This window comes from Lutra lutra, chromosome 1 (assembly GCF_902655055.1).
Source record: "Lutra lutra chromosome 1, mLutLut1.2, whole genome shotgun sequence".
NCBI lineage: Eukaryota > Metazoa > Chordata > Mammalia > Carnivora > Mustelidae > Lutra > Lutra lutra.
Genome location: NC_062278.1, coordinates 208,573,084 through 208,596,213, shown reverse-complemented (window position 1 = coordinate 208,596,213; position 23,130 = coordinate 208,573,084). Strand labels below are relative to the sequence as shown.

General features: G+C 56.0%; 1 protein-coding gene across 2 annotated transcripts in view; it reads right to left on the bottom strand.

Moving 5' to 3' along the window:
• Positions 1–13,266: 13,266 nt before the first annotated feature.
• PBX4 (PBX homeobox 4) overlaps positions 13,267–23,130 on the bottom strand; it is a 35,210-nt gene continuing 25,346 nt past the window's right edge. For both annotated transcript variants that reach the window (XM_047696200.1, XM_047696210.1), the window contains exons 3-8: positions 19,872–20,119; positions 19,409–19,599; positions 18,797–18,932; positions 16,171–16,327; positions 15,858–15,964; positions 13,267–13,622 (exon numbers count right to left, since the gene is read on the bottom strand). In XM_047696200.1, coding sequence (XP_047552156.1) covers positions 13,530–13,622; positions 15,858–15,964; positions 16,171–16,327; positions 18,797–18,932; positions 19,409–19,599; positions 19,872–20,119 — 932 coding nt within the window. In that variant the 3' untranslated portion in view covers positions 13,267–13,529. The remainder of the gene's footprint in view (positions 13,623–15,857; positions 15,965–16,170; positions 16,328–18,796; positions 18,933–19,408; positions 19,600–19,871; positions 20,120–23,130) is intronic.

Here is a 23,130-nt window from a genome sequence, read left to right as displayed (position 1 = left end):
CCTCGGTAGGGAGATGGGCTCCCCCACAGACCCCAACACACACCTGTGGGGACAGCACTCAGCCCACATGGTCTGCTGGCTCTTGTCCATCCCGAAACCCCTCAGGCTGACCCCTCAGCCAATCTCTCCAGCTCTCATGCTTTTGTCCAGGCCATTCCTTTCGTGGGAACAACCTTCCCCGGCCCAGGGGGTGGTCTTGGGGGTCCAGAGGGTGGGGGAGAATATGATGAACCCAAGGGCCTCAGCCCCAGTCTCTGAGGGTGGGCCTCAGGACTCTGCCGTCGTCGAGGTTTGGAAGGCCTTCATTGCCCACCCCCCCAGCCTCTCCCTGGATGGGCTACGATGGACAGGAGTGGAGAGATGCCCCTTCGGGAGCCAGGGGGCATGTGCTTTTACCCAGAACTCACTGTGTCTATGACGTTAGCTGACAGGGAGGCCCTGACTCAGAGGGGCACGTCCTTGGCCAAGGTGACCTGGGCTCCGAGCTTACCTGCCCCAAAGCCCTGCCTCAGGCTGCCCGGTGGGGTCCCGGAGACAAGCAAGTGTCGGGGGGCTCTCCCTGCAGCGGGCGGGTAAAGCTGGCTTCCAGGCCGGGAGTGATGAGGTGTCAGGCGTCACGGCCAAATACCTCTCACGGAGAGAGCGTCAAGGCGGTGGCTGCTGCCAGACCTGGGGCAGCTAGGGTGGGGGCGGGCATCTGGCCTCCTTTCCCTGGGGCGGGGCAGGAGTGGATGGACGTCATCTCGAAGCCCCCTCCCCAGATGCCATGGCTGGGCCAGGAGGACGAGGGGCTTCCGGAGGGAAGTGGACCAGGGAGGACATTCCAGGTGGAGGACACGGCCAAAGCCAATGCCTGGCACAGGGCAGGGACAGCAGCCCTGGCTCCTCCCATCCCTGCTGACATTTTTTAAAAGGACAGCCCTTAACTCCAATTTCCAGATGAGGAAACTGAGTCTCCAAGACAAAGAAGCCATCAGCCTGAGCTGACAGCCTTGTGCCTCTTGGTGCTGCCTTGTGACCCCATTCGAGTGGAGCCAGGAGTCCAGCCCCCTCCCTCCTGGAATGCTGGCCATCCGCCTCCTGGTAAATCCATTGCTCTCCCCCGACAAACCGGGGCTGCCAGATCACACCCCCTCAGCCTGGGGAAAGTGGGGGGCATGAGGCCCCCCCAGACACCCTGGCTTCAGCCACCCCTGGGGTCAGCTCAGGGCACAAGAAGGCTCTCAAGCCCGCCCACGGCATTTTAGACCTTTATAATTTTAGAACCAGGGGTTCTTAAAATTCCTAGCACTGTGAGTGGGAGAAAAATCTTGGAACAATGCTTAAAACAAGAGAGTCGTAAAACCGCAGAATCCAAGAGGAGGAAGAGAATCATGAGCACACATTAAGCACTGACTGGATGCAAGCCCTCCCTGCTGCCCCACGGCCTGACTCACTTCAAGGGTATTTAATGTGCATTTATTGTCTTGGGGTTAAAATAGGCTTGTAGGGCGGGTAATTTTCACACAAATAACTCCAATTTCACAGCTGAAGGAACTTGCCCGCAGTCACAAAGCAAACAGGGACACTGTGGGCTGGGGGGGGGCAGGGAGGGCAATATTTCCCAGAGAACAGGACGTAGGTGGTGGGTTTTGAAGGATGTGTAGAAGTTCACCCATAGGCAAGACAGGAAGGGCTTCTGGGCAGCTACAAATGTGTCTGTGAAGGCAGGAAGAGGCACGTGGAGAGCAGAGGCAGAAGGGAAGCATGCAGGGTGATGAACGGAGCCTTGAATGCCGAGTGAGAAGCTCGAGCTCTCTCTAGCAGGTGATAGGGAGCCACGGAAGGTACTGGAGTGGAGGAAGGTACATAATTTCTCATAACAAAGAATCCTCTGCAGCTGGTGCGGGATTCAGTTTGTTGGAAAGTGTTTCTTTTATGGAACTGCAGTCTGCCTCTTCCCACGTGGCAGCCCTTGTGGGGTCCAAGCCCTACAGGCTGGTGCCCCCTCCCCTCCGGCTGCCTCTTATCCTGGCTGAACATTGCTGGCTCCTCCATCGAGGCCTCGTGGACCTGGCGCGGCCACCCACCACTTCCCCGGCCCCGTCTGTCTCTCTCATCAGCCCTCGGAGTTGGGTACGTCCCAGTCTCAGACCCCAAAGACTGGAGCCAGCCTGGCGGGGAGACCTGGCTTCAGGCGGCTGAGGGGGGGAACGGTGGAAACAGAGGCAGGGTGCCCGCAGAGCAGAACGGGCCAGGTGAATTGCTGCTGTCCTGCTGCCTCACCCCTCCCAGGGCCTGGGTGCAGGGTCTAGGCAGGTCAGAGGGAGGAGACCCCAGGCCAAAGGGGAGTGACAGACACCAGCATTTTGGCATGTATAGGCAAGGAAACAGAAGCTGCCCTACCCAGGGTCACAGCTGACGAGCAGCATTTGGAACCAGCCTCCCTCATGATCCATTCCCAGGTCACACTGTCCCTGTCACACCCTGTCCCTGTCCTCCCCAGACACACCCTCACACACCACCAGCGATTCCTTCTTGTCACCCGTTTGGGTGATGCTGTCACTCTTGATGACAGCTCTACGTGCAGTCACCAGTGCCCCAAAGCGCATGTGGCCAGACTCGCCCGGTGTGCTGGATACCCCAGCCGGGCAGGGCGCTGTCCCACCTCCAGCAGCCGCCAGGGGGACAGCAACCCCTGACCTGCAGGCCCACGCCTCAGGGTCACGGGACAGTGTGTGCGGCCAAGTGCACCTGTGCACCGTGTAGCACCAACACCCCCACCAGCTCCCTGCATCTGCCTGCACTTGGGGCACTCTGACCCCCAGACAGCTGGACTGCCCGAGTCAGGGCCGACCATAAGCCCTCATGACCTCCCACAGTTCAGCCCCCCTGAGCATCCTGGGCCACAGTCGGGCGCACATGGCACTTTCTGCTCTTTCCCGGCCCTGGGGAGGGCGCGGGCTGGGGGCCGGGAGCCCAGGTGGGGGGGCGCTCAGAGTCCCCGCCGCTTTTCCTGGGAAGTCCTGAATCCCTTCCTGCTGACTCAGCCCCGGGGGCCGGCTGGCTGGGCGCTGCCAAACCTCAGGTATGTCCTCGAAGGCTGCCTCAAGGCGTGGGAGGGGGGCTCCCACTTGGGACTCAGCCCTTCCCCGGGCCCCAGCCTCCCCTCTTGTCCCAGATGAAGCTGGAACTTCAATGGTGGGGCTCAAGGCTTGGTGCCAGCATGGTGGAGGCCGAGGCTGGCTGCTCGTACCTCCAATTCTTTCCGGTTGAGCGTCGGTAGAGCAGTGAGTTGCCAGCCAAGCCAGCCTCCCTCACAAAGGGGCCTTGCTCAGCCCACTCTCCCTGCCTCATAGAGACGCTGATGTCTCAGGTGGTCTGGGGACAGTTGGCCCGGATCCTCATCCTGGGACCCAGCACAGGGACACACACACACACACACACACACAGAGCTGTGCACACAGGCTCCCATGTGGTGTCTACGTGTAGACCTGTGGATACAAACGGGCTCCCTCATGCGGAGACCCAGCTCCTGGGCTGTCCCTCCCAGAGCTCCATGGCAAAGAACGAGGCTAAGCCAGGTGCAGATATCCCAGCCTGTGGGGTCAGGTGTGGTCCCAGCAGGAGGGCCAGGGGATGGGAAAACCAAAAGGAGGGCCCAGGGAAGGTTTTCTGGGGGAGAGAACAGTTGATACGGGCTTTGACGGGTGAATAGGAGTTTGCCAAACCAAAATCAGAAGTCCAAAGGTCTTAAATCCCGGTTTTAGAGTTTCCTTTTTGTCCATGAGGATTGGAAGCAGGGAGATGACACCGTCAGACAAACCCCAGGTCTCCACCTCTTCTTCAAGATCTAGCCCATAAGCTCGGGGTGCTTATGAAAATGGCCAACTCATCTTTAGTCAGATGGGGGAGGCAGAGCCAAATCGAACCAGGAAGGGGAGAAGAGACCTCAGGTTTGTGAAGCACCTGCTCTTGGCTTGAATCCTGTTAATAACCCTTAAAGGTTTCCATTATTAGCCCCATTTTAAAGGTCAGGAAACCAAGCCTGAGAGAGAGAAGTCCTTTGCCCAGGATCCTACAGGGAGGCAACGCAGACATATGCAACCCTGGCCTCCTACCCAAAACTAGCTGCTGATCCAGCCCCAAGCTACCCCTGAAGTTTGAAGGACAGAACAGCGAGCCTCAAATGAGCCAGCTTTGCGAAGGGTCACGTGTTTGCGCACCAGCACCCCACCCCTCGAGTTTCTTCAGTAAGCTCGTCCCTATACCTTGTCATTTGGTTGCTGAGAGGCCTTAATGGGGGGCTTTCAGGCAGAGCACGTCCAACTAGACGCCCGAGGGTGCTTCTCCTCCCTTCTGGGAGGCCTGGGCCCCTGGCCTTGGCCCCCGCCTGCCGTCTGGCCCGGCCAAACACAAACACTTGGAAATGGCCGACCCAACGGAATCTAGGTTGTGGTCAGACTGTGGCTGAAGAAGCCACTGGAAAAACACGCAGTCCACGGGGCCAGGCCCAGCTTACGTTTCACAGAGCAGGAGTGGCCTGCCCGGCGGCGCCCAGAGCCGAGGAATGTTCATTTTCTAGCTCTCTGGAACCTGTTGTCTGAGCAAGCCAGCTGCTGGGTGGCGCCACCCTCTGTCTGATGGCAGGCTGTGACCTGCCTCTGAGGGGATCCTTGAACAATCAAGCCTCATGGTCCAGCTGCTGTTGGAGACCCCTTGTCTGCTTGCATGACCTTGACGATGGGGAGTTCACCCCTTCACAGCTGTTATGCCCTCCAGCCAAGAGCCTATAACTGGCCAGATTTCTCACAGGAAGAAGGGAGGTCAGGAAGCATCCCGCACCTGCACCCCCTCTGTGGGACCCCCTGGAGAACACCCAGGCCCTTTGAGTTCAGTGTATCCCAAGGTGACCCAAGTGTCACTCCCCAAAATGTACTCCTCACCCTGTACCCTGTTTCCATGCTATCTGCTTGTCCACCTGTCCTGAGCCACACGGGCTGGGCAGAAGGCCCCACACATCCATTGAGCACCTGCTGGATGCTAAAGCACTTTACTTACATCTCTTCACTGACTCCTCCCAGTGAGGCTTATAAAATTGCCCACTTTACAGATGGGAAAGCTGAGGCTCAGACAGTTCACTTGATATTCTGGGGTCATAGGGGCAGATAGTGGAAGTGGAAGCCTGTTTCCTACAGGTGCCAAGATAGGGGCTTGGGCAACCTCATCTTTTGGGCTGGGGCATCCCCTGGAGGCCAAATGGGGAGCCGGTGGGCCCGAGTATCTCCAGTCATTCAGCTGCTCAGCTGCTCACACACCCTCCATGACTCCCATGGTCCCTCTCAGTGGGGTTGGGGGCTCTGGGTGAACCCTTGCTGGGTTACCATAGAGACCCGTAAACACAAAGCCTGGCCTCTTGGGTCAAACCTAGGCCCTGTTCCCAGTCAACCTCACAAACTCAGTTTCCCTCTGCTGAAGAGCGGCTAGCTCAGCAGCCAAAGGCCTCTGCTTCTTCAGGTCTCAGTGAACGCAGCTGGCATGCAGTAGGTGCTCATTAATTGCAATTATCACCCTCAGTAACATGCAGGAGAGGGGCAGGGATTTGCACTGGGGCATCCCAGGCAGCCCCAGCTCCCCTCCCTCAGCTATGGCTACCCCCCAGAGCTTTGCAGTGATGTTGACTGGGGTAAGTTAAAACTCCTCAAAGCACCTAAACCAGGGCCTCAGTTTCCCCACCATAGCCTGAGGGCCTCTAGACTTCTTCTGGGGCTCTGGTGTGAGGTTCTTGAAACACCTCCTGGAGTCTTAGGAGAACAGAAATCTTTACTAGGGTTTGGGTCCGGGCCCTCATTAGAGCCCATCAGGACTTTCCATCTTGAAACTGCACGTTGGGACCTTGAAACTGGCACCGCCCACCTAACTTGGGCCTGGATGTACCTGGACATGGGGAGCCCTCTAACTCTTCCCATGGACTGGCTTAGGGAATCTGGAAATTTCAACCAGGGCTTGGAAATGGGGAGCCTCCAAATTCCCATACAGGGGGCCTCAAATCCCCTATTTCCAGGATCACACCCTCAGTGGCCCTGGCAGGTTGTGGGCATTCTTAGAGGCGGGAGACTGGGGGGCAGGGAGGGTTGGAGGGAAACCTGAAAGAGGTTTGGACCGGGCCACTCTAACCCCATGGCCTAGGGTGAGGTTCTGGGGCCCAGGGCAGCAGCCACCAGAACCCCAGTCTCTGACCCTCCCCTCAGCCCATATGACCCTTAAGTCTTCCCTGGAGCTGGAGGGGGCCTGGGCCCAGGAGCAGCACGAGCGAGGGGAGAAGCTTCAGGGCTAGAGGCAGTGGGGCCAGGATCAGGGGCCTATCCAACATCCCAGAAAGAAGATAAACCTGGGGCCAAGGAGGGAAGGGGAGGGGCCAGAGTCAGGGTCAGAAATGGGGGAAAGAGGGGCGCCTGGGTGGCTCAGTGGGCTAAAGCCTCTGCCTTCGGCTCAGGTCATGGTCTCAGGGTCCTGGGATGGAGCCCCGCATCAGGCTTTCTGCTCGGCGGGGAGCCTGCTTCCCCCCGCCACCCCCGCCTGCCTCTCTGCCTATTTGTGATCTTTGTCTGTCAAATAAATAAATAAATAAATAAATCTTTAAAAATAAAAAAAGGAAAGAAAGAAATTGGGGAGAGGAGGTCTCTGAGAAGGGTGGGTCAGTGAGGGGCCAGGTCTAGGTGGACAGAGACCCAAGTGCCTGCTGGGTCCCTAACTCTGCCCTGGCCCAGGAGAGATCAAGAAATTGAACCAGAAGCTGTGGGAAACTTCGACCCAGGACCAACATGAGGTGCCTGAAGTCAGAGACCTTCCCCACACACAGAGCCCAGCTCTCCTTACCTCTCAGCCTTCCCACGACTTCCCCACCCACCAGGCAGTCATAAGGTTGAGGCCAGAAAGGGGCAGCCTTGTCTCTAGGGTCACAAAGTCTCCCCTCCTCCCCGTGATTTCAGGGCAATTGAGGGGGCCCTGCAATTGCTGGAATTGTCCCATCTCTACCCTAGAAGAGAATGAGGTGCAAGGCAGGACAAGGCCCCCAGCATCCCAGTGGCCCCTCACTAGGCTGAAGCCCCAGGATGCTGGCTCCCCTGGGGAGAAGTCAGTAGGGAGTCAGAGACTCTGAGGGGTCACATGGCCTGGGAAGAACGGCTGTGAGGGGGTGGGCTGGGAGCAGAAGAAAGTCTCACGGAGCAATAGAGCAGTTAGCCAGGTGCTCAGTACAAAGAAGGGAGGGCGCTCAGGCAGGCGCTCAGTGCAAAGGCCCTGCGGTGGAAAGGAGTTTTGGGAGGGGTAGTGAGGAGGTTGGAGAAGGGAGATATAATGTCAAAAATGGGGGGGATATGATGGAGGGGGAATTGGATTCTGAGAGGGAAGGGAAACCCGGCTGAGTTAAGTGAATAGGCCTGGATCCATTTCACGTTGTAAGATCGCCCTCTGGCGGCCGGATGGAAAACGGGCAGAGAGATGGGAGGAGTCCACCCTCAAGTTCATTCTGGCGCTCACAGCCAGGCGGATCTTGGTCAGACCAGCGGCCTCCTGTGTTGCTGTCTCAGTGGCCCCTCTGGTGAAATGCAGACAAGATAGCCCAGACCTTCCGAGAGCGCCTCTTACGTGGACATCGTCCTCGGTGCTTTGCGCCGATGTGTTCACAGGATTCCTACGGAGCCCTGCTTTCTATTCCCGCTTCACAGACACGCATTGCGGGAAGACACAAGTTGAGTAATAATCATAGTAATAGTGACGAACGAGGCCCCGTTCCTTGTGCTGAGCCCGGTCCTTTACGTGGATCCGCCCTTGGACAGCACAGCCCCAAGGTGAGGGGGAGTCTCATGTCCTTGGGAGAGGCTGGTCTCCAGACCCCCAGCTCTGGGCTTTCCCGCAGGGTCTGCGGGCCACGGCGACCCCTGGTGGTAGGTGGTGGGACACAGCAGCTGGACCTCTGACACCCCCACCATCATCTCCTCTCGGAGCTGTGGCCTCCATTTCCCTCTCTGTATGGGTCCCCTCTTAGGTAAAACCCCTGATCATGCATGCACCGCCAAGCCCCCAGGTTTGTGGGAAGACAACGAGCAGGACTGGCTGAGAAGAGTGGTCAGAGTTTCAAGGGCTCCAACTCCTGTCTCTATACCAGCCTCTTTGGAATTTTGTATTTTTTAAATTTAATTTTTAATTAACATATAATGTATTATTTGTTTCAGGGGTACAGGTCTGTGATTCAACAGTCTTACATAATACACAGCGCTCACCACAACACATACCCTCCCCAGTGTCCATCCCCTAGCCACCCCCTTCTCCCCCCTACCCAGCCCCCTCCAGCAACCCTCAGTTGTTTCCAGGGATTAAGAGTCTCTTATGGTTTGTCTCCCTCTCTGGTTCGTCTTGTTTCATTTTTCTCTCTCTTCCCCTGTGATCCTCTGCTTTGTTTCTCAAATTCCACATATCAGAGAGATCATATGATAATTGTCTTTCTCTGATTGACTTATTTCACTTAGCATAATACCATCTAGTTCCATCCACATCATTGCAAATGGCAAGATTTCTTTTTTGATGGCTGCATAGTATTCCGTTGTATGTATATACCACATCTTCTTTATCCATTCGTCTGTGGATGGACATCTGGGCTCTTCCCATAGTTTGGCTATTGTGGACATTGCTGCCATAAACATTGGAGTGCACATGCCCCTTCGGATCACTACATTTGTATCTTTGGGATAAACACCCAGTAGTGCAATTGCTCAGTATAGGGTAGTTCTATCTTCAACGTTTTGAGGAACCTCTCTACTGTTTTCCAGAGTGGTTGTACCAGCTTGCATTCCCATGGAATTTTTAAAATGCAAACTGCCAGGCGGCTCAGTCGTTCAGCAGCTGCCTTCGGCTCAGGTCATGATCCCAGAGTCCTGGGATTGAGCCCCGCATCGGGCTCCCTGCTCAGTGGGAAGCCTGCCTCTCCCTCTCCTACTCCCCCTGCTTGTGTTCCCTCTCTCCCTGTGTGTCTCTCTGTCAAATAAATAAAATCTTTAAAATAAAATAAAATGCAAACTGCCCAAGGGTATAAGGAGAAACAAGAGACTGCCTTCCGTGCCAACCCCAAGCCCCCTGGTTCCTTCCCTAGAGGCCACAGCTGTGACTTGTGTCTCCTTCCAGAGATATTTGGATAAAAGTCTCCTCCACCCCATTTCAAAAATGTACACAAACTGCCACTCTCCCTACTCTTTACACTAAGGGAGGAAAAGTCACTCCTGCCTTTTTAACAGTTTTATAGTATTCCACTGCATGACTGGAGAACCATTCATTGATTTAAACAGTCTTCAACTGACAATTTTTTTTAAAGATTTATTTATTTATTTGACAGATCACAAGTAGGCAGAGAGGCAGGCAGAGAGAGAGGGAAGCAGGCTCCCCATGGAGTGGAGAGCCTGACACGGGGCTCGATCCCAGGACCCTGGGATTATGACCTGAGCTGAAGGCAGAGGTATTAACCCACCGAGCCATCCAGGTGCCCCTCAACTGACAATTATTTTCTTTTTTTTTTTAAGATTTTATTTATTTATTTGACAGAGATCACAAGTAGGCAGAGAGGCAGGCAGAGAGAGAGGGGGAAGCAGGTTCCCCGCCGAGCAGAGAGCCCGATATGGGGTTTGATCCCAGGACCCTGAGATCATGACCTGAGCCGAAGGCAGAGGCTTTAACCCACTGAGCCACCCAGGTGCCCCGATTTTCAATATTTCAGTTACAAAAGATGTGAGAAATGCATTCATTTTGCATTTCTCATATACATACATTTGTATACTTGTAGACATGTAGCTGTAGAAAATTCTTAGAAGAGAAATTGAGGAGAAAGGTGTGTGCGTTTTTAATATTCATAGAGTCTAGAAAATTGCCCTCCTGAGCAGCTGCTGGATGAGCAGCTCCAGGGGTACTGCCTTCGGAATCACAGGCCTGGCTCTGCTGGCATCTGACTGGGGCCCACAGACTCGGGTCAGGAAGTCTCTGAGCCCCAACGTCCCCCCCCTGTTGCATGGAGGCGCCATCAGAGCTCATGGCCTTGCGTGGCCAGTTCAGGGGTGTGGAGTGCTTCCTCTGTACTCTTGTAATATTTGTGGCTCGATTATTGTTGTGTGGCCACATTTTAAAAAGATTGATTGAGGGGCGCCTGGGTGGCTCAGTGGGTTAAGCCGCTGCCTTCGGCTCAGGTCATGATCTCAGGGTCCTGGGATCGAGTCCCGCATCGGGTTCTCTGCTCGGCAGAGATCCTGCTTCCCTCTACTCTCTCTCTCTGCCTGCCTCTTCATCTGCTTGTGATCTCTCTCTGTCAAATAAATAAATAAAAAATCTTTTAAAAAATAAATAAAAAGATTGATTGATTGACTGAAGAGAGCATGAGCAGGAGGGCAGAGGGAGAGAAACTCAAGCCAACCTTGTGCTGATCAGGGAGCCTGATGCGAGGTTCGATCTCAGGATCCTGAGATCAAGACCTGAGCCGAGAACACCAGTCGGAGGCTCAACTGACTGCACCACTCAGGCGCCCTTAGGCGTTTTTGCATAGCGCAATAGGAAATGTTAATAGAATGCGACCTTATGTGCAGAATTTGAGCTAAGGTATTCCTTCAAATTAAAAATCCCCCAGAAGGGTGCCTGGGTGGCTCAGTGGGTTAAGCCTCTGCCTTCACCTCAGGTCATGATCTCAGGGTCCTGGAATCGAGTCCCGCATCGGGCTCTCTGCTCAGCAGGGAGCCTGCCTCCCCCTCTCTCTCTGCCTACTTGTGCTCTTTCTCTCTGTATCAAATAAATAAATAAAATCTTAAAAAAAAAAAAAAAAATCCCCCAGAAGACCCAGCTCCAGGCCTGCGGCCAGAGAAGCACGAATTCGCACGGTGGCCACTAGAGGGCGCCCGTGAGCGGAGGCCGAGCCGCGGGAGTCCCAGTCTGGGACTCGCCAGTCGCAGCTTTGTCTATTTCCCTCGGGAGCGCCGGGTCGCGCCGTCTTCCACGCCGGCACCTCCACCTCTCCTTCCCACCTCTCCGTTGCCCAGACGACCTGTCCTGGCGTATCCCACCTTCTCCCACCGCCAAGACCTCCTCAGTGCTCGCTGCCCCGGTTTCCCCTCCCACATGGCACGGCCCCGGCTATCTGCTGGGAATCTCCTCCGCACCTGAGCTCAGTGCTCGGTGTCTGACTCTCTCTGGAAGCTGTGGGGGGTCCCATCCCCCCACTGAACGCTCGCTGCTCCGCCTGCCGTCACTTCTCCCTGCTAATAGAGCTCCTGCTCCTGAAATCTAGTCTCTGTCTTCCATGACACCCTCTCTTGGTGTTTGCCCTATATTCTGGCCTCTCAGGACTCTCACATTTCTCTCTGGGGAACACAACTAATACATCCAGTTGTGTGACAGACACCCCAACCCTGACGGTCAGAGATGAGCCATCTTCCCTGCATGGCATCCTACCTTTTCTCCCTGCGGCTCCGGCCACCCCACTCCCATTCAACCGCAAGTCAGACATGTCTGCCTGCATTTGCCCCGATCCCCACCCGACCCTGTGACCACAGGACCCGCTGACCACCACCCCCTCAGGTTGGCTCTCTGCTCAACAGCTGGGAGGCCCGGGAGGCCCTGAGTACCCGTGGCGCCCACCGCACTGACTGGCACCTCTCATCCCTCCCACCTGTGTGGGCACCTGGGGCAGTGCCCAGCCTCCCCCCCCACCCCCACGTGCATTCTGCACGCTCCCGGGCTCACCTCCCTAAGATCTCATCTCAGATCTCCCTTCTCTGGCGGGCTATTGTCATAAAACGCAATGAAGCCCTGACACACGCCACAACGTGATGAACCTCGCAAACATGACGGTGAGAGAAGCCAGCCACAACAAAAGGCCACAGAGTGCATGATTCCGCTGATAGGAAACATTCAGAACAGGCACGTCCAGAGACACAGAAAGGATACTGGTGCTTGCCAAGGGCTGGGGGAAAGGGGTGGGGAGTGACTGCTCGTAGGAATGGGGTATCCTGTGTGGTGAAGGAAACGTTCTGGAACTAAAGAGGGGTGATGATTTCACAATCACACTGCGAATGTAATCCATGCCACCGGATTCTTCTCTTAAAATGGCTAAAATGGCAAATATTATGTTACATATATTTTACCACAATTTTTAAAAAGGGGAGGGGCACCTGGGTGGTTCAGTGGGTTAAGCATCTGCCTTTGGCCTAGGTCATGGTCCCAGAGTCCTGAGATTGAGGCCAAGTTGGGCTTTCTGCTCAGCAGGGAGTCTGCTTATCCCTCGGCCCCTCCGCATCCACTTTTGCTCTCTCAGGAAGGAAGGGAGGAAGGAAGGAAAGAAAGAAAGAAAGGAAGGGAGGGAGGGAGGGGGGAAGAGAGGAAAGAGAAGAGAGGAAAAAAGGAAGGAAAGAAGGGACAGAGGGAGGGAGGGAGAAAAGAAAAGAAAAGAAAAGAAAAGAAAAGAAAAGAAAAGAAAAGAAAAGGAGGGAGAGAGGGAAGAGAAGAGAAGAGAGAAAAAAGGAAGAGAGGAGAAAAGAAGGAGGAAAAAAAGAAAAGGGAAAAAGACACCTTCTCCTAGAGTCTGACCCTGAGCCCACCCGCAGACTTCTGGTCACGTTTATTCTCCTTTTCTCTCTGGAATGTAATTTCACTAGAGCAGGGCCCTGGTCTGTCAGTGGAGCTGCAGGGAGCCAGGAGGTAGGCGAGCTGGACCTGAGGACCAGCACCTTGGGCAGGGGAGGGCGTCAGCTGCCACCTTCTAGCCACAAATGATAGAAAACCCAAGTCAAACTTTGTGAGGGAGGAATGCCCACAGCAGGCAGTGCAGGGCTGGTCCCAGCTGCCACAGGAGCAGACCCAGCCAGGGACAGAGACACCGAGCTGAGTGGTGTTGTGGGCATGCAGCCGCAAAATGGGAACCAGCTGAATGTTCAGCGCCGAGGCTGAGGGCCTCCTGCCTTGGTGCTTCACTCATTGGAAGAAAATCCTGGCCATGATGTCAACAGAGAATGGTAGAACTTATATTAACAGGAAAAAGTACAAACCCAATCCCCAGCAAAGTTCGGAGTGCACAGCAGATGGAAATCGAGAGCATATAGAATGAGATGACAGAAGAGAGCGTTGAAGGCAGTGTCTGGGGAGCCGGTGTGCGGAGGGACCCAGGAGCTGACAGAACCACGACACCAACACCACGCCGCTCGGCCCGCCTGGCATGGCCACCACTGGGAACAAATCTGGGGTGAACAATATCGACGTGAAAATAAGTCCGAAATTTTAATGAGAGAATTTGTGACAAGTCCTAGAAGAAACAATTCACAGTCTTAGCATAAAATTACTATTAAAAAACCAAAATGAATTGAGAAAATGAGCAGCATCTCAGCCCATTTCAGATCCCAGGCGGCAAGCAAAGGATGGTGCCCGTCGCCTGCTGCAGTCCTGGGTTTTTGAGGTAATCAGAGGCGCGGGCAGTAAAGACTCGAGTGCCCGTGAACCACGGCCAGCCACCCGGTCCCCAAAACTTAATTAGATGCATCTGAGTTGACGCTGCTGAGGTCTCCAGCAGGCGAAGCGGTGGACACTGGGGGGGCGGCTCCCTGCCAGCCGCCCCGGGCCTGCAAAGACAAAGAGACTGAGCATCAGAAGGCCACGGATGGCCCGTCCCGCCCCCACACCCTTCTAAGAAGAACCCAGAAGAGGCAGGAGCCAGCAGAGGGACTGAGGGGCCCTGCTGGGTCACAGTTGGCCTTGCCACCTGAGCCCTGAGGTGGCCGCGCTTCCCCAATGGGAAGGGGCCTCCACACCCACCGGGGCTTCGGTCAAGGACTGATATGGCATTGTGGCACAGCCAAGGCTTCCACATGTTCTGAGGGGAAACAGATCCAACCTGGCCTGGAGCTGGTGACAGCCCCGGAACCATAGAGGCTGGAGGCAGTGAGCCGGAAGGGCACAGAAACCCAGCCGGACACTGGTCTGGCTGGGCAGCCAGAAGGGTAGCAGCCACCCCGGCTGCTACCCTCAGGGACAGGAGCGGGTACACCCAACCTTGGGATGTTTGTCCACAGGACATACCCCCCACCCCTGGCAATGGAAAACACCCCTGAAAAGGGCTCTCCGCGGGTGGTCTGCTCCATGGAGAGGCCTGTTTGCAGCCCACGAGGGCAGGCCACTCCGCTTCCCAACACTCGCTCCAGTGGGGGTGGCTTCCACAGGAGCCAAATGCTCCCAGGTGTGCAGATGTCACACCCTCCAAGTGACCCTGAGGGCTCACTCGGTCTCTCCTGAGTCAGCAGGTGACCACATGAGTTCCTCCTCCCCTTCCTCTCTCTAGCATTTTCCCTTAACAGGCTGAGCCCTCCGGCTGGCGCCCTCTACCTCATCTGACCCCACCAGGCTGAGACCCAGCCCTTCGGCCCTCCCTGCCTCAGCTCTCTCCTCGCCACGTGTCCCCCTGAGCGGTCATGGCATGGGTGCTTTAGATGCCAATGTCAGGTGAACGGATGGACAGATTGCTGGCTTCCTGAGGGGGCTGCCTCATCCTGTGACATGGGGGTGCCCGGCCTCCATCTGGGAGCAGTTGGGATGAGCACTGGCCTCAGGGGGACATCCTGCCCTCAATGGACACCCACAGTGCTATGTTCCGGAAAGGAGGCCATGAGTGGTGAAGAGAGGGGTCCATCCGCAGGACTGAGGGCTGACAGGCTAGTCAGGGCAGCCAAAGGGCAGCCCAGTTGTTCCTCAGGTCACAGGCTGGAGGCAATAGCTTCTGGCAGGGCAGGCTTACCCCTTGGGTTCGGCTCTCCTGAAAGAGCATCTGTGCCCCCCAGAACCGGCGGGGTGTCCACACCAGGCCAAGGACATTCCCACTTATTCTGTGGGATGGACAGGACCCTGCCTCATGGTCCAGAGAAACCACATGAAGACTTAGGCAGCTCCAGATCTCCTGGGGCTGGTTCTAGGGGAAAGGATGGGCGGAGTCTATTAGCTCCCCACTCTCACACCCATCACACCCGAGGCACGGAGCCCCAGGAAAGCACAGAGCAAGATGAGGCTGGGCCACCTGGTGGTGCCAGAGCTCCCTGCTCTCCCCAGGGGCTCATGGTGGGCTGTGGGGTTACCATGGTGATGACACAGTTCTCCACCGCACCAGGTCCTGCCAAATGGCACCAGGGGGTATCCATTCCCTGCATCAACCAGGGGCTGCAGGTAAATCAGTGGGGGCTCAGCTGACACTGGAGGGTACACTCATGTGAAGGGAAAGGTGGGCTAAGGCCTGGCCAGATGCCACACAGCCGTGCACCCGCACGGACACATCACAGCTGTGCCTGTGCGGCCTCTTCAGAAGCCCTGGCGACAGCCAGCGGGATGCCGGGCAGGCTGGCAAGGCCAAGGCACTGACGTGGTAGAGAGTATGAGCCTAGTAGGGCTCCACGTTCCAATGGCCAGGGCCTCGGATACCTGTCCCCTTCCAAGCCCCAGGGTACAGATGCCCACTGGGAGGGAGGGCTCGTTCCCAACAGCCACAAGCAACAGCCCTTGCCTTGGGCGCACCACTTGGGAGTTACTGAGTCCTGGGATTGGAAGTGAAGGGCACAGGTCTTTGCAAAGTGGGTCCCACAGAGCCGTGCCCCTGAGGCTGTTCTGCCAAACTGATATCATCAGGACAAGGGACCAAGCACCCAGTGGGCCTTTCCTCATTGCTGGGACCTGAGGGAGCCTTGTGGAGGCTGAGAGTTGGCTGGCAAGATGGCCCATTCCCAGGACCCACCACCCATCTGGGCTTTGCATCTCTGTCCCAACACTGGGTCAGAGACCCCAAGGGCATCCTCGGATTGTGCCCTGAGACTCACCTGGGACTGTAAACCGCTTCCCGCAGGGGCGGGGCGGAGAGAGGTCAGGGTCTGCAGGGTGATAAGTGCATCCCCGGCACTGGTCAGCGGGAAGGGACCAGAGGAACCTAGAAGGGATGTGAGGTGTCAGGACAAGTGTTCTAGCCCCAAAAGTTACAGAGGCTCCTCAGGTGGGATCTACCAGCCCCTCAGCCAGGAATGCGGCTCCCATTGGCCTCGGCTCCAGAGAGAAGGTCTCCCCCAGCCCCTTCCTGTGCAGCTCAGTGGGCGTGGCCATCCACGAAGGACAGTCCCTGGGCTGGTCCTCACTCACCCGAGCTGGGTGTTGATGGGCAGCTAGCCTGGCCCCCCAGACTCCCGACTTTGGTGGTGTCGACTGCCATTTTAGTCGTATAAATGGTAGCCTCTTCTTGAAACTTCCCCATATTCTTTTTATATCGGATTCTTTTGTTGCCGAACCAGTTGGAGACCTATGGACACAGAAAGAAAGACGTTGCTGGAAAAGCTGACCCAGTATGAGATAACGTGAACATATGGTGGGTTCTCTCTGAGGTGCCCATGCTCCCACGGCCAGGAGGAATGTCTCTGAGTGGCAACATGCAGCCCCGGGTCTGGGTGAGAGGCTGGGACCGAGAAGCTTGTGCTGACTGAATGAGGGGCCCAGGGAAATGGCCACAGTGGGGGGAGGTCACCCTGAGCTGGCCTGTCTTACCAGGTGCTACTGGAATGGGGATGGGAAGGAGCTGGAAGGAAACAGCATGTCTGACACATGGAGAGCTGAGCATCCACTCCCTGCAGGGCCAGGAACAGACTAAATTCTGGATAGTCCTTTCAGGAAAGTGAGAACCAGGGAGCCACCCAACCCCGGGGACACAGCAACCCCATTCCTGGGAATTCAGTCTAAGGAAAGACCACGTCGGATGCACAACTTCTCAGAGGATGGCTAACCGACATGGCAGTGGAGAGGAGCTGAGCGCTGAGATGAGCCCCATCCAGTCCTCGCAGCAGCTGGGGACAGCTACGGTCACAGCCATCCTGCAAGCCAGCGGCCTCTGCAGGTGCAGGAGCCCCGTTGCTGAGCGGGCTGAACCTAGCTGACTCCAAACCTGCACCAGGACCAGGCCAGGACTCCTTCCCGGGGACATTCTCTGCAGTGGGGCTGTCCTGAGTGCTGTGGGGTGCTGAGCAGCACCCCTGGCCTCCACCCACCAGATGCCAGCAGCAACCCACCCACCCAAGGGTTGTGACAATGAACATTCCCCTGGGGGCAGAATTAGTGAGCCCCTGAGCCAGCACCTTCCTGTGAAGACCAGCATGACTGGAAACACTTAAATACCCCAAAGTAAGGCCTGGGGCCCTTCAGTGAAGTATGTGTGGTTTAACGAACAGAAATAAACAGTGGCAGGGTTTCAGTGACCTTTTCTCGTTTAAAAATGTATTTCTTTAATGTCCCTACCCAAGCACTCCACGTTATCCTCTCCGTGTTAGCCATGAAAGGGAAAAGTCCTACGCGCGCTCCCTGCCCCTCACCGTGTCTCCTCCCACCTGCTCCCGGGGTGTGAGGGCAGCCAGAGCAGCACTTGGTTCCCTCCACCTACAAGGAATGTGCTGGAACATCTTTGTGGAACTGAGTTGGCAGAGGAACGGCAGCAGGCAGTTTTCCATGTTAACTCAACTGGCATTTTCGGGAGGCAGAGAGCAAGCCGCCTGTGTGGGCAAGGCGGGAAGGCAGGCCCTGTTCTGGGCAGATCGGGGGCCTGGGGGCTAGAGGTCCTGGGCCAGCATCTGCCCTCTCCATGGGGAGCACCCCAACATAGCACCTCAAGCAGGTACGGGCATCACTCAGGCTCTCAGATATCCTCCCAGATTTGTTGGCAACTGACCTTCTCCTCGGATGAAGTCTAGACCCAACACCCATCTGCTTTCCAGAGGTACTGGGACCGAATTGGGCTGCTCTTCAGACAGGTGCATGAGGTGGCAATCAAGCTGCCGCGCCTCACGCTTCTTGGGGGTCTTGAAGCACCAGAGGTGCGCCCCTGGCTTCAGTGCCGGCCTTGGTACCGAGGATGCCAGAGCAGTGCCAGGGTGAAGGAAGTCAGATGTGACTGGGACACCGGCAAGGTCCTGCTGCCTGGGCGCCCCTGCAGGCCTCCTGCATGCCTCTGTCATGAAATTACAGCTGGACTTGGCCAGGGCCGGGACAGAGAGTTCTGGCTAAGGGCACAGGCTCTGGAGGTCACCAAACTGGGCTGAAAACTCAGCGCCCTCAAGTGTACAGCGTGGTGATGATCAGTGAGCTAGCATTCACGCAGTCAGCCCCTACCAGACCAGACGTGGGGGGCGGGCAGGAGTGGTGGGTTGGGGTACGGCCTGATCCTGCCTCCTGAGTTGCCTGTACTCGCCATTCCCACTCTAAAACCTTCTGAGATGTTTTTTGGGTTTTCCCCTCAGCTCCCCCTCCTTTGGCTCCAGGTCCACTGAGGGCCAGACCACCAGGGCCTCCCAAGGCTGACCAGGTCTCATCTCCAGTCTGTACCCCGCTCCCCACATGGAGCCAGATGTAGCCTGGCACCGCACCACCCCGGCCACAGTCTGGACTGCCAGAGAGACAGCCAAGCACGCATGCACCCTAACTTCTCCCAGCACGGCGGAACTGGCGCTCCGGTATGAGAGCTGGGCTATCATGTGAAGTCCTCGTTTTGCTCCAAGTTGTTCTTCCTCTCCTGCGCTAACACACGCTCAGCTCCTTTCCACACAGCACGACATCCCTGTGATACAAGCGTGGTACTGGGTCCCGAGGGCTACACTCTCCACTCCACTGGTGCCGCCCTCAGGGACCTCGCACTCTGCCCACATGCTCCGCACGGTTAATGAGCTTCCCTGGGTGTCCTCACCGGACATGACCTTCTCCCCCTCCTAGGTGCAGGGAGGCCCATCACCTGGGAGACTGTGATGCCGCCCTTCCTGGCCAGCTCTTCTTTGGCTTCTTCACTGGGGTAAGGGTTGCTCAGATGGGAGTAAAAATACTCATTCAGCACCTCAGTGGCCTGCTTGCTGAAGTTCCTCCGCTTGCGCCTGCAAAGACCCATCTGCTCAGCCTCAGCCCGTGCACACCCTGGCCTCTAGGGACGCCCCTGTGTCTCCGTTGTGATTTCCTAGAGGTCAGCACTTTCTTTTTTTTTAAATTTCATTTATTTGAGAGAGAGAGAGAGAGAGAGCGAGAGAGCGCATGAGCAGGGGGAGGGGCAGAGGGAGAGAGAGAGAGAAGCAGACTCCCCGATGAGCAGGGAGCCCAATGTGGTGCTTGATCCCAGGAGCCTGAGATCATGACCTGAGCCAAAGGCAGATGCTGAACCCATTGAGCCACCCAGGGACCCCAAGGTCAGCACTTCTGATCGCCTTCCAAGAGGCTGTGTAAGGGCTGCACCCCTGGCCACAGCCAGAGCCCCGGGACAAGCTGGGAAGCCCCCAGAACTTAAACCCAAGTCAGCTGCAATTCAGTTCTTCTTAAGAGCCAACCCCGGGGACATGGGCAGCATGTAGGGCCTGACCTGGCATCCAGGAACCGTGAACGCAGGGTCATCACAGCCTCACAGGTGCTCTGCTTCAGCTGCATCTGGATGGCATTGAACTTGCCGTGGATGACACCGACCATGCGCTCAATCTCCTTGGGTGAGACAGGCCTCATCCTGCTCTGCTCCCGGAGGAGGTTGGAGACGTGCGTGGTGAACTCACGGCAGGCCTGGGGTGGGGACACACGTGCCAGCCTGTGACTACCCAGCAAGCTGGCTTGGGGCTCCACGCGGGACCAGCCACCTGCCACCCCCTGCAGCTCCCACACAGGCTGGCTACTGAGAAGCAAAGGGTTTCCAACAAAATCGGCCACCTCTGCCGTGAGACCAAGTGCATCTACTCCCTGGTCTGTGCCACAAAAGAAAGGTGGTTAGCGGTCCACGTTTTGCTTTGACAAATGCGCGTTCACATGACAGAAACTCTTCCATGCAGAAAGATCACCTGTTCATATTTCTCTAGCTCAGAGTGGTAAATCTGTCGGATCTGGGACAGCTTGGCCCTGTAGTCAGAGTGCTCAAGGCTATTGTCATTTGGACAGCCACCTGGTGTTGCTGTGCTCGCCGCTGCCGCCGATCCTCCTCTTCCTCGCCTCTCCGGCCTGGATACACCCTCGGCCAGCAGCATGTTATCCAACCTCATGAGCTGAGCACTGGGGGGCCCTTCCTCCTGAATGCCATGGATGCTTAACACTAGATAGGAGAGATGGGACCGAATCAGTGTCCACTGTCTGAGCGAACAACCACAACAGATTATTAGCGCTGGCATCATATCCGAACCCCTGAGGGGAAAGAAAGGTTTCCTTTAATCCATTAAGAGACACCGAGTTACCCACTTTGACAGTGGTCCAGGTGCCACACAGGAGGGCAGACCAGGGAGCACACACAGGCCACTGTTCAGTGTAGCCGTGTGGGCAGAAGTTACAGTCCACAGCTGGGCACCCAGGGGAGGCCTGGGCAGGGCAGGTTTGGGGTGGCACCCGAAGCCCTGAACCATGCATCCAGAAGGGAGGGGAGGGCACATTTCCAGATGCTCACACAAGCACAGGTGTGGACATGAAGGTGAACGGCAGCCTGGTGTCTGTGCAGGGTTGTGTTGTTGTGCATCTGTTGTGACAATGTATGTCGCAGAGGGGGAACCTGTTGCTATAAAGTCAGAGAGGAGGGGCACCTGGGGGGCTCAGTCGGCTAAGTGTCTGCCTTCAGCTCAGGTCAGGATCCCGGAGTCCCCGGATCAAGCCCTGCATTAGGCTGTTTCTCCCCATGACCCTCCCCATTCCCATGCTCGCTCTCTTTCTCTCTCTCAAATAAATAAAATAAATAAATAAATAAATAAATAAATAAAATCTTAAAAAAAAAAAAGTCAGAAAGGAAAAGCTTGATCCAGAGAGTACCAGAAAAGATGAACTAATCCACTTAGAGACTTAAAACAGAGAAACGATGGGGCGCCTGGGTGGCTCAGTCTTCAAGCAGCTGCCTTTGGCTTAGGTCATGATCTCAGGGTCCTGGGATCAAACCCCGCATCGGGCTCCCTGCTCAGCCAGAAGCCTGCTTCTTCCTCTCCCATTCCCCCTGCTTGTGTTCTCTCTCTCACTGTCTCAATCTCTCTCTCTCTCTCTCTCTGTCAAATAAATGAATAAAATTTTTTTTAAAAAAGATTTAAAAAAGTAAAAGAGAAACAAGACATTTGGCCCTAAAACTTGGGAGGCTGGGCCTCAGCTGGGCTGAGAGGGGGGACCTGCTGGGGATAGGGGAGGCACTGGGGAGAGTTGCTCCTGTCCAGGTGGACACAGGGCAGCTGCAGAGCAGCCCGAGGGAGAGTCCCCAGGATCCCTGACCACGGGGTATGGGTGTGAGAGAAAGAGGCCGGGGCAACTCCCAGGTTCGAGTGGGCAACACCATGGGTGGCGCACACATTCTCCCAAGCACAGTGGGCTGAGCAGCAGGAAAGGCTGACCCGGCCTGACACAGCCTGAGTCCCTGACCCGGCCAATCACAGACGCAAGGTAGCCGCTTACTGGGAGTTGGGGACGGACACACCAGTTTGAGTGGGAGACAGATATTCATGTGTCATCTGCATGTGGTGTGTTTGGGACATCTGTATGTAGCCACCTGTGCCCGCAGCTCTAGGGGACAGGCAAAGGAGACAGTGAAAGAATGATCAGGTGGGTCCAGGAAGAACCAGAAGTAGTCATAGGGGTGAAGCGTGGGCTTAGCCATTAGGAGACTGCCGTTAACCTCTGTACAGGCAGCTGCAGGGTTCTGGTGGAGTAGAAAGTGACTTCTAGTGACTTCTGTCACTAGAAAGCTCCAGGGGACCATGGGAGCCAGGCAATGCAGGGAGGGAAAGGCTGCTACAGGGGCTGCAGAGCGAGGCTCAGATCTGAGGGCAGACTTGCAGGAGCTGAATTTTGTTTGCTTCTTCAGTGACAGAAGTGTCTGTGGCTACAGAGAAAAGATACAGGTGGACAGTCACTGGGGAAAGGGGTGACCCTGAGGGGAGGGAGGCAAGGGATGGGGAAGGAGGTGATGATGGCCATCTAGTTCTGACCTCTCAGAAGAACAAAGTTTGAAGTGTTTTCTTGGGAACAGGCTCCTTTAATAGTCTTGGCTACTAATGGACTTAAATGCACAAATAAAAAAGAAGTGGAGCCCTAGCAGAGATATTTAGGTATTGCCTGTCCCTTTCCTGTTCCCTGCATAAAGGATTGGCCTTTCTGTCACAATTTACTTGTGAAAACTGAAGGAGCTCAAAAGCTATCCTTGTAGGGATTTTCCTCGTGTGTGGGGAGACTCAGTCCTGCTGGGTCACAGGGAGGCACTTTCTGAAAGATCTGAGGGAGAGGGCCATCCTCCATCAGTTCCCCACAATCTCTTACAACCTTACGTGATCCCCAAGGACACGGGAAGTGAATCTTAGTTCCCGTGCTCAACCAGGATGGGGCTCCCAGGGCTGCACATAGCCGCCATCCTCAAATACGCCAGCTCAGCTAAGAAGCTGGGGGCTCCTGGATGGGCCCTAAGTCGGCTCTAGTGTTAACCTGCACCACCTGGTCTTGGTACAGGCCCCGGCCCCCCTAATCTCTCTTCACCCAGAGTAGATAATGGACGCCCTCCTGCTCAGGTCCCTCTGTTTTCAAATCCTATTGATTCTACCTCCTCAATCAATTCACCATCCATCCTCTCCCTTAATGCCATTCCTGGGTCCTGCTGAGCTCACCCCTCCCCTGCCCTCCATGATCCTCGGAGGAAATCCCTCTCTGCCCCATCCATCATGCACGCCTGCAAGCTGACTACCTTCCAACACTGTGTGCATCTTTCCAGTCCTGTTCAAAGACTTCAACAACTTCCTGGCACCCTCAGCTAAAACCTAGAGTCTGACACCTGGCACTCAGGGACTTGCCTAACATCCTTCCAAACTCACCGTCGTGAAAATTCCCTCTGCTGGGCTGTGCACATGGCCCTTTGACAGCACAGCAGACGCTCTGCTCCTGTATCAGGCTTATTCCGCAGCTGTCCCCTGAGTGCCTATGGTCCAGGAGGGGGATCAGGAGCGGGCCAAGAGCGGCACACACGACCCAGTTGCTTCCCAGAGGGTCCCCAGCATGCTCTGATGCCCAGGGGCAGAGAGGTTACCGCCTCACCTTCCATCATGGCTTCAGTTGAATTAGGGAAAGGAGTGGTGAGGGTTGGAACACGGGGCT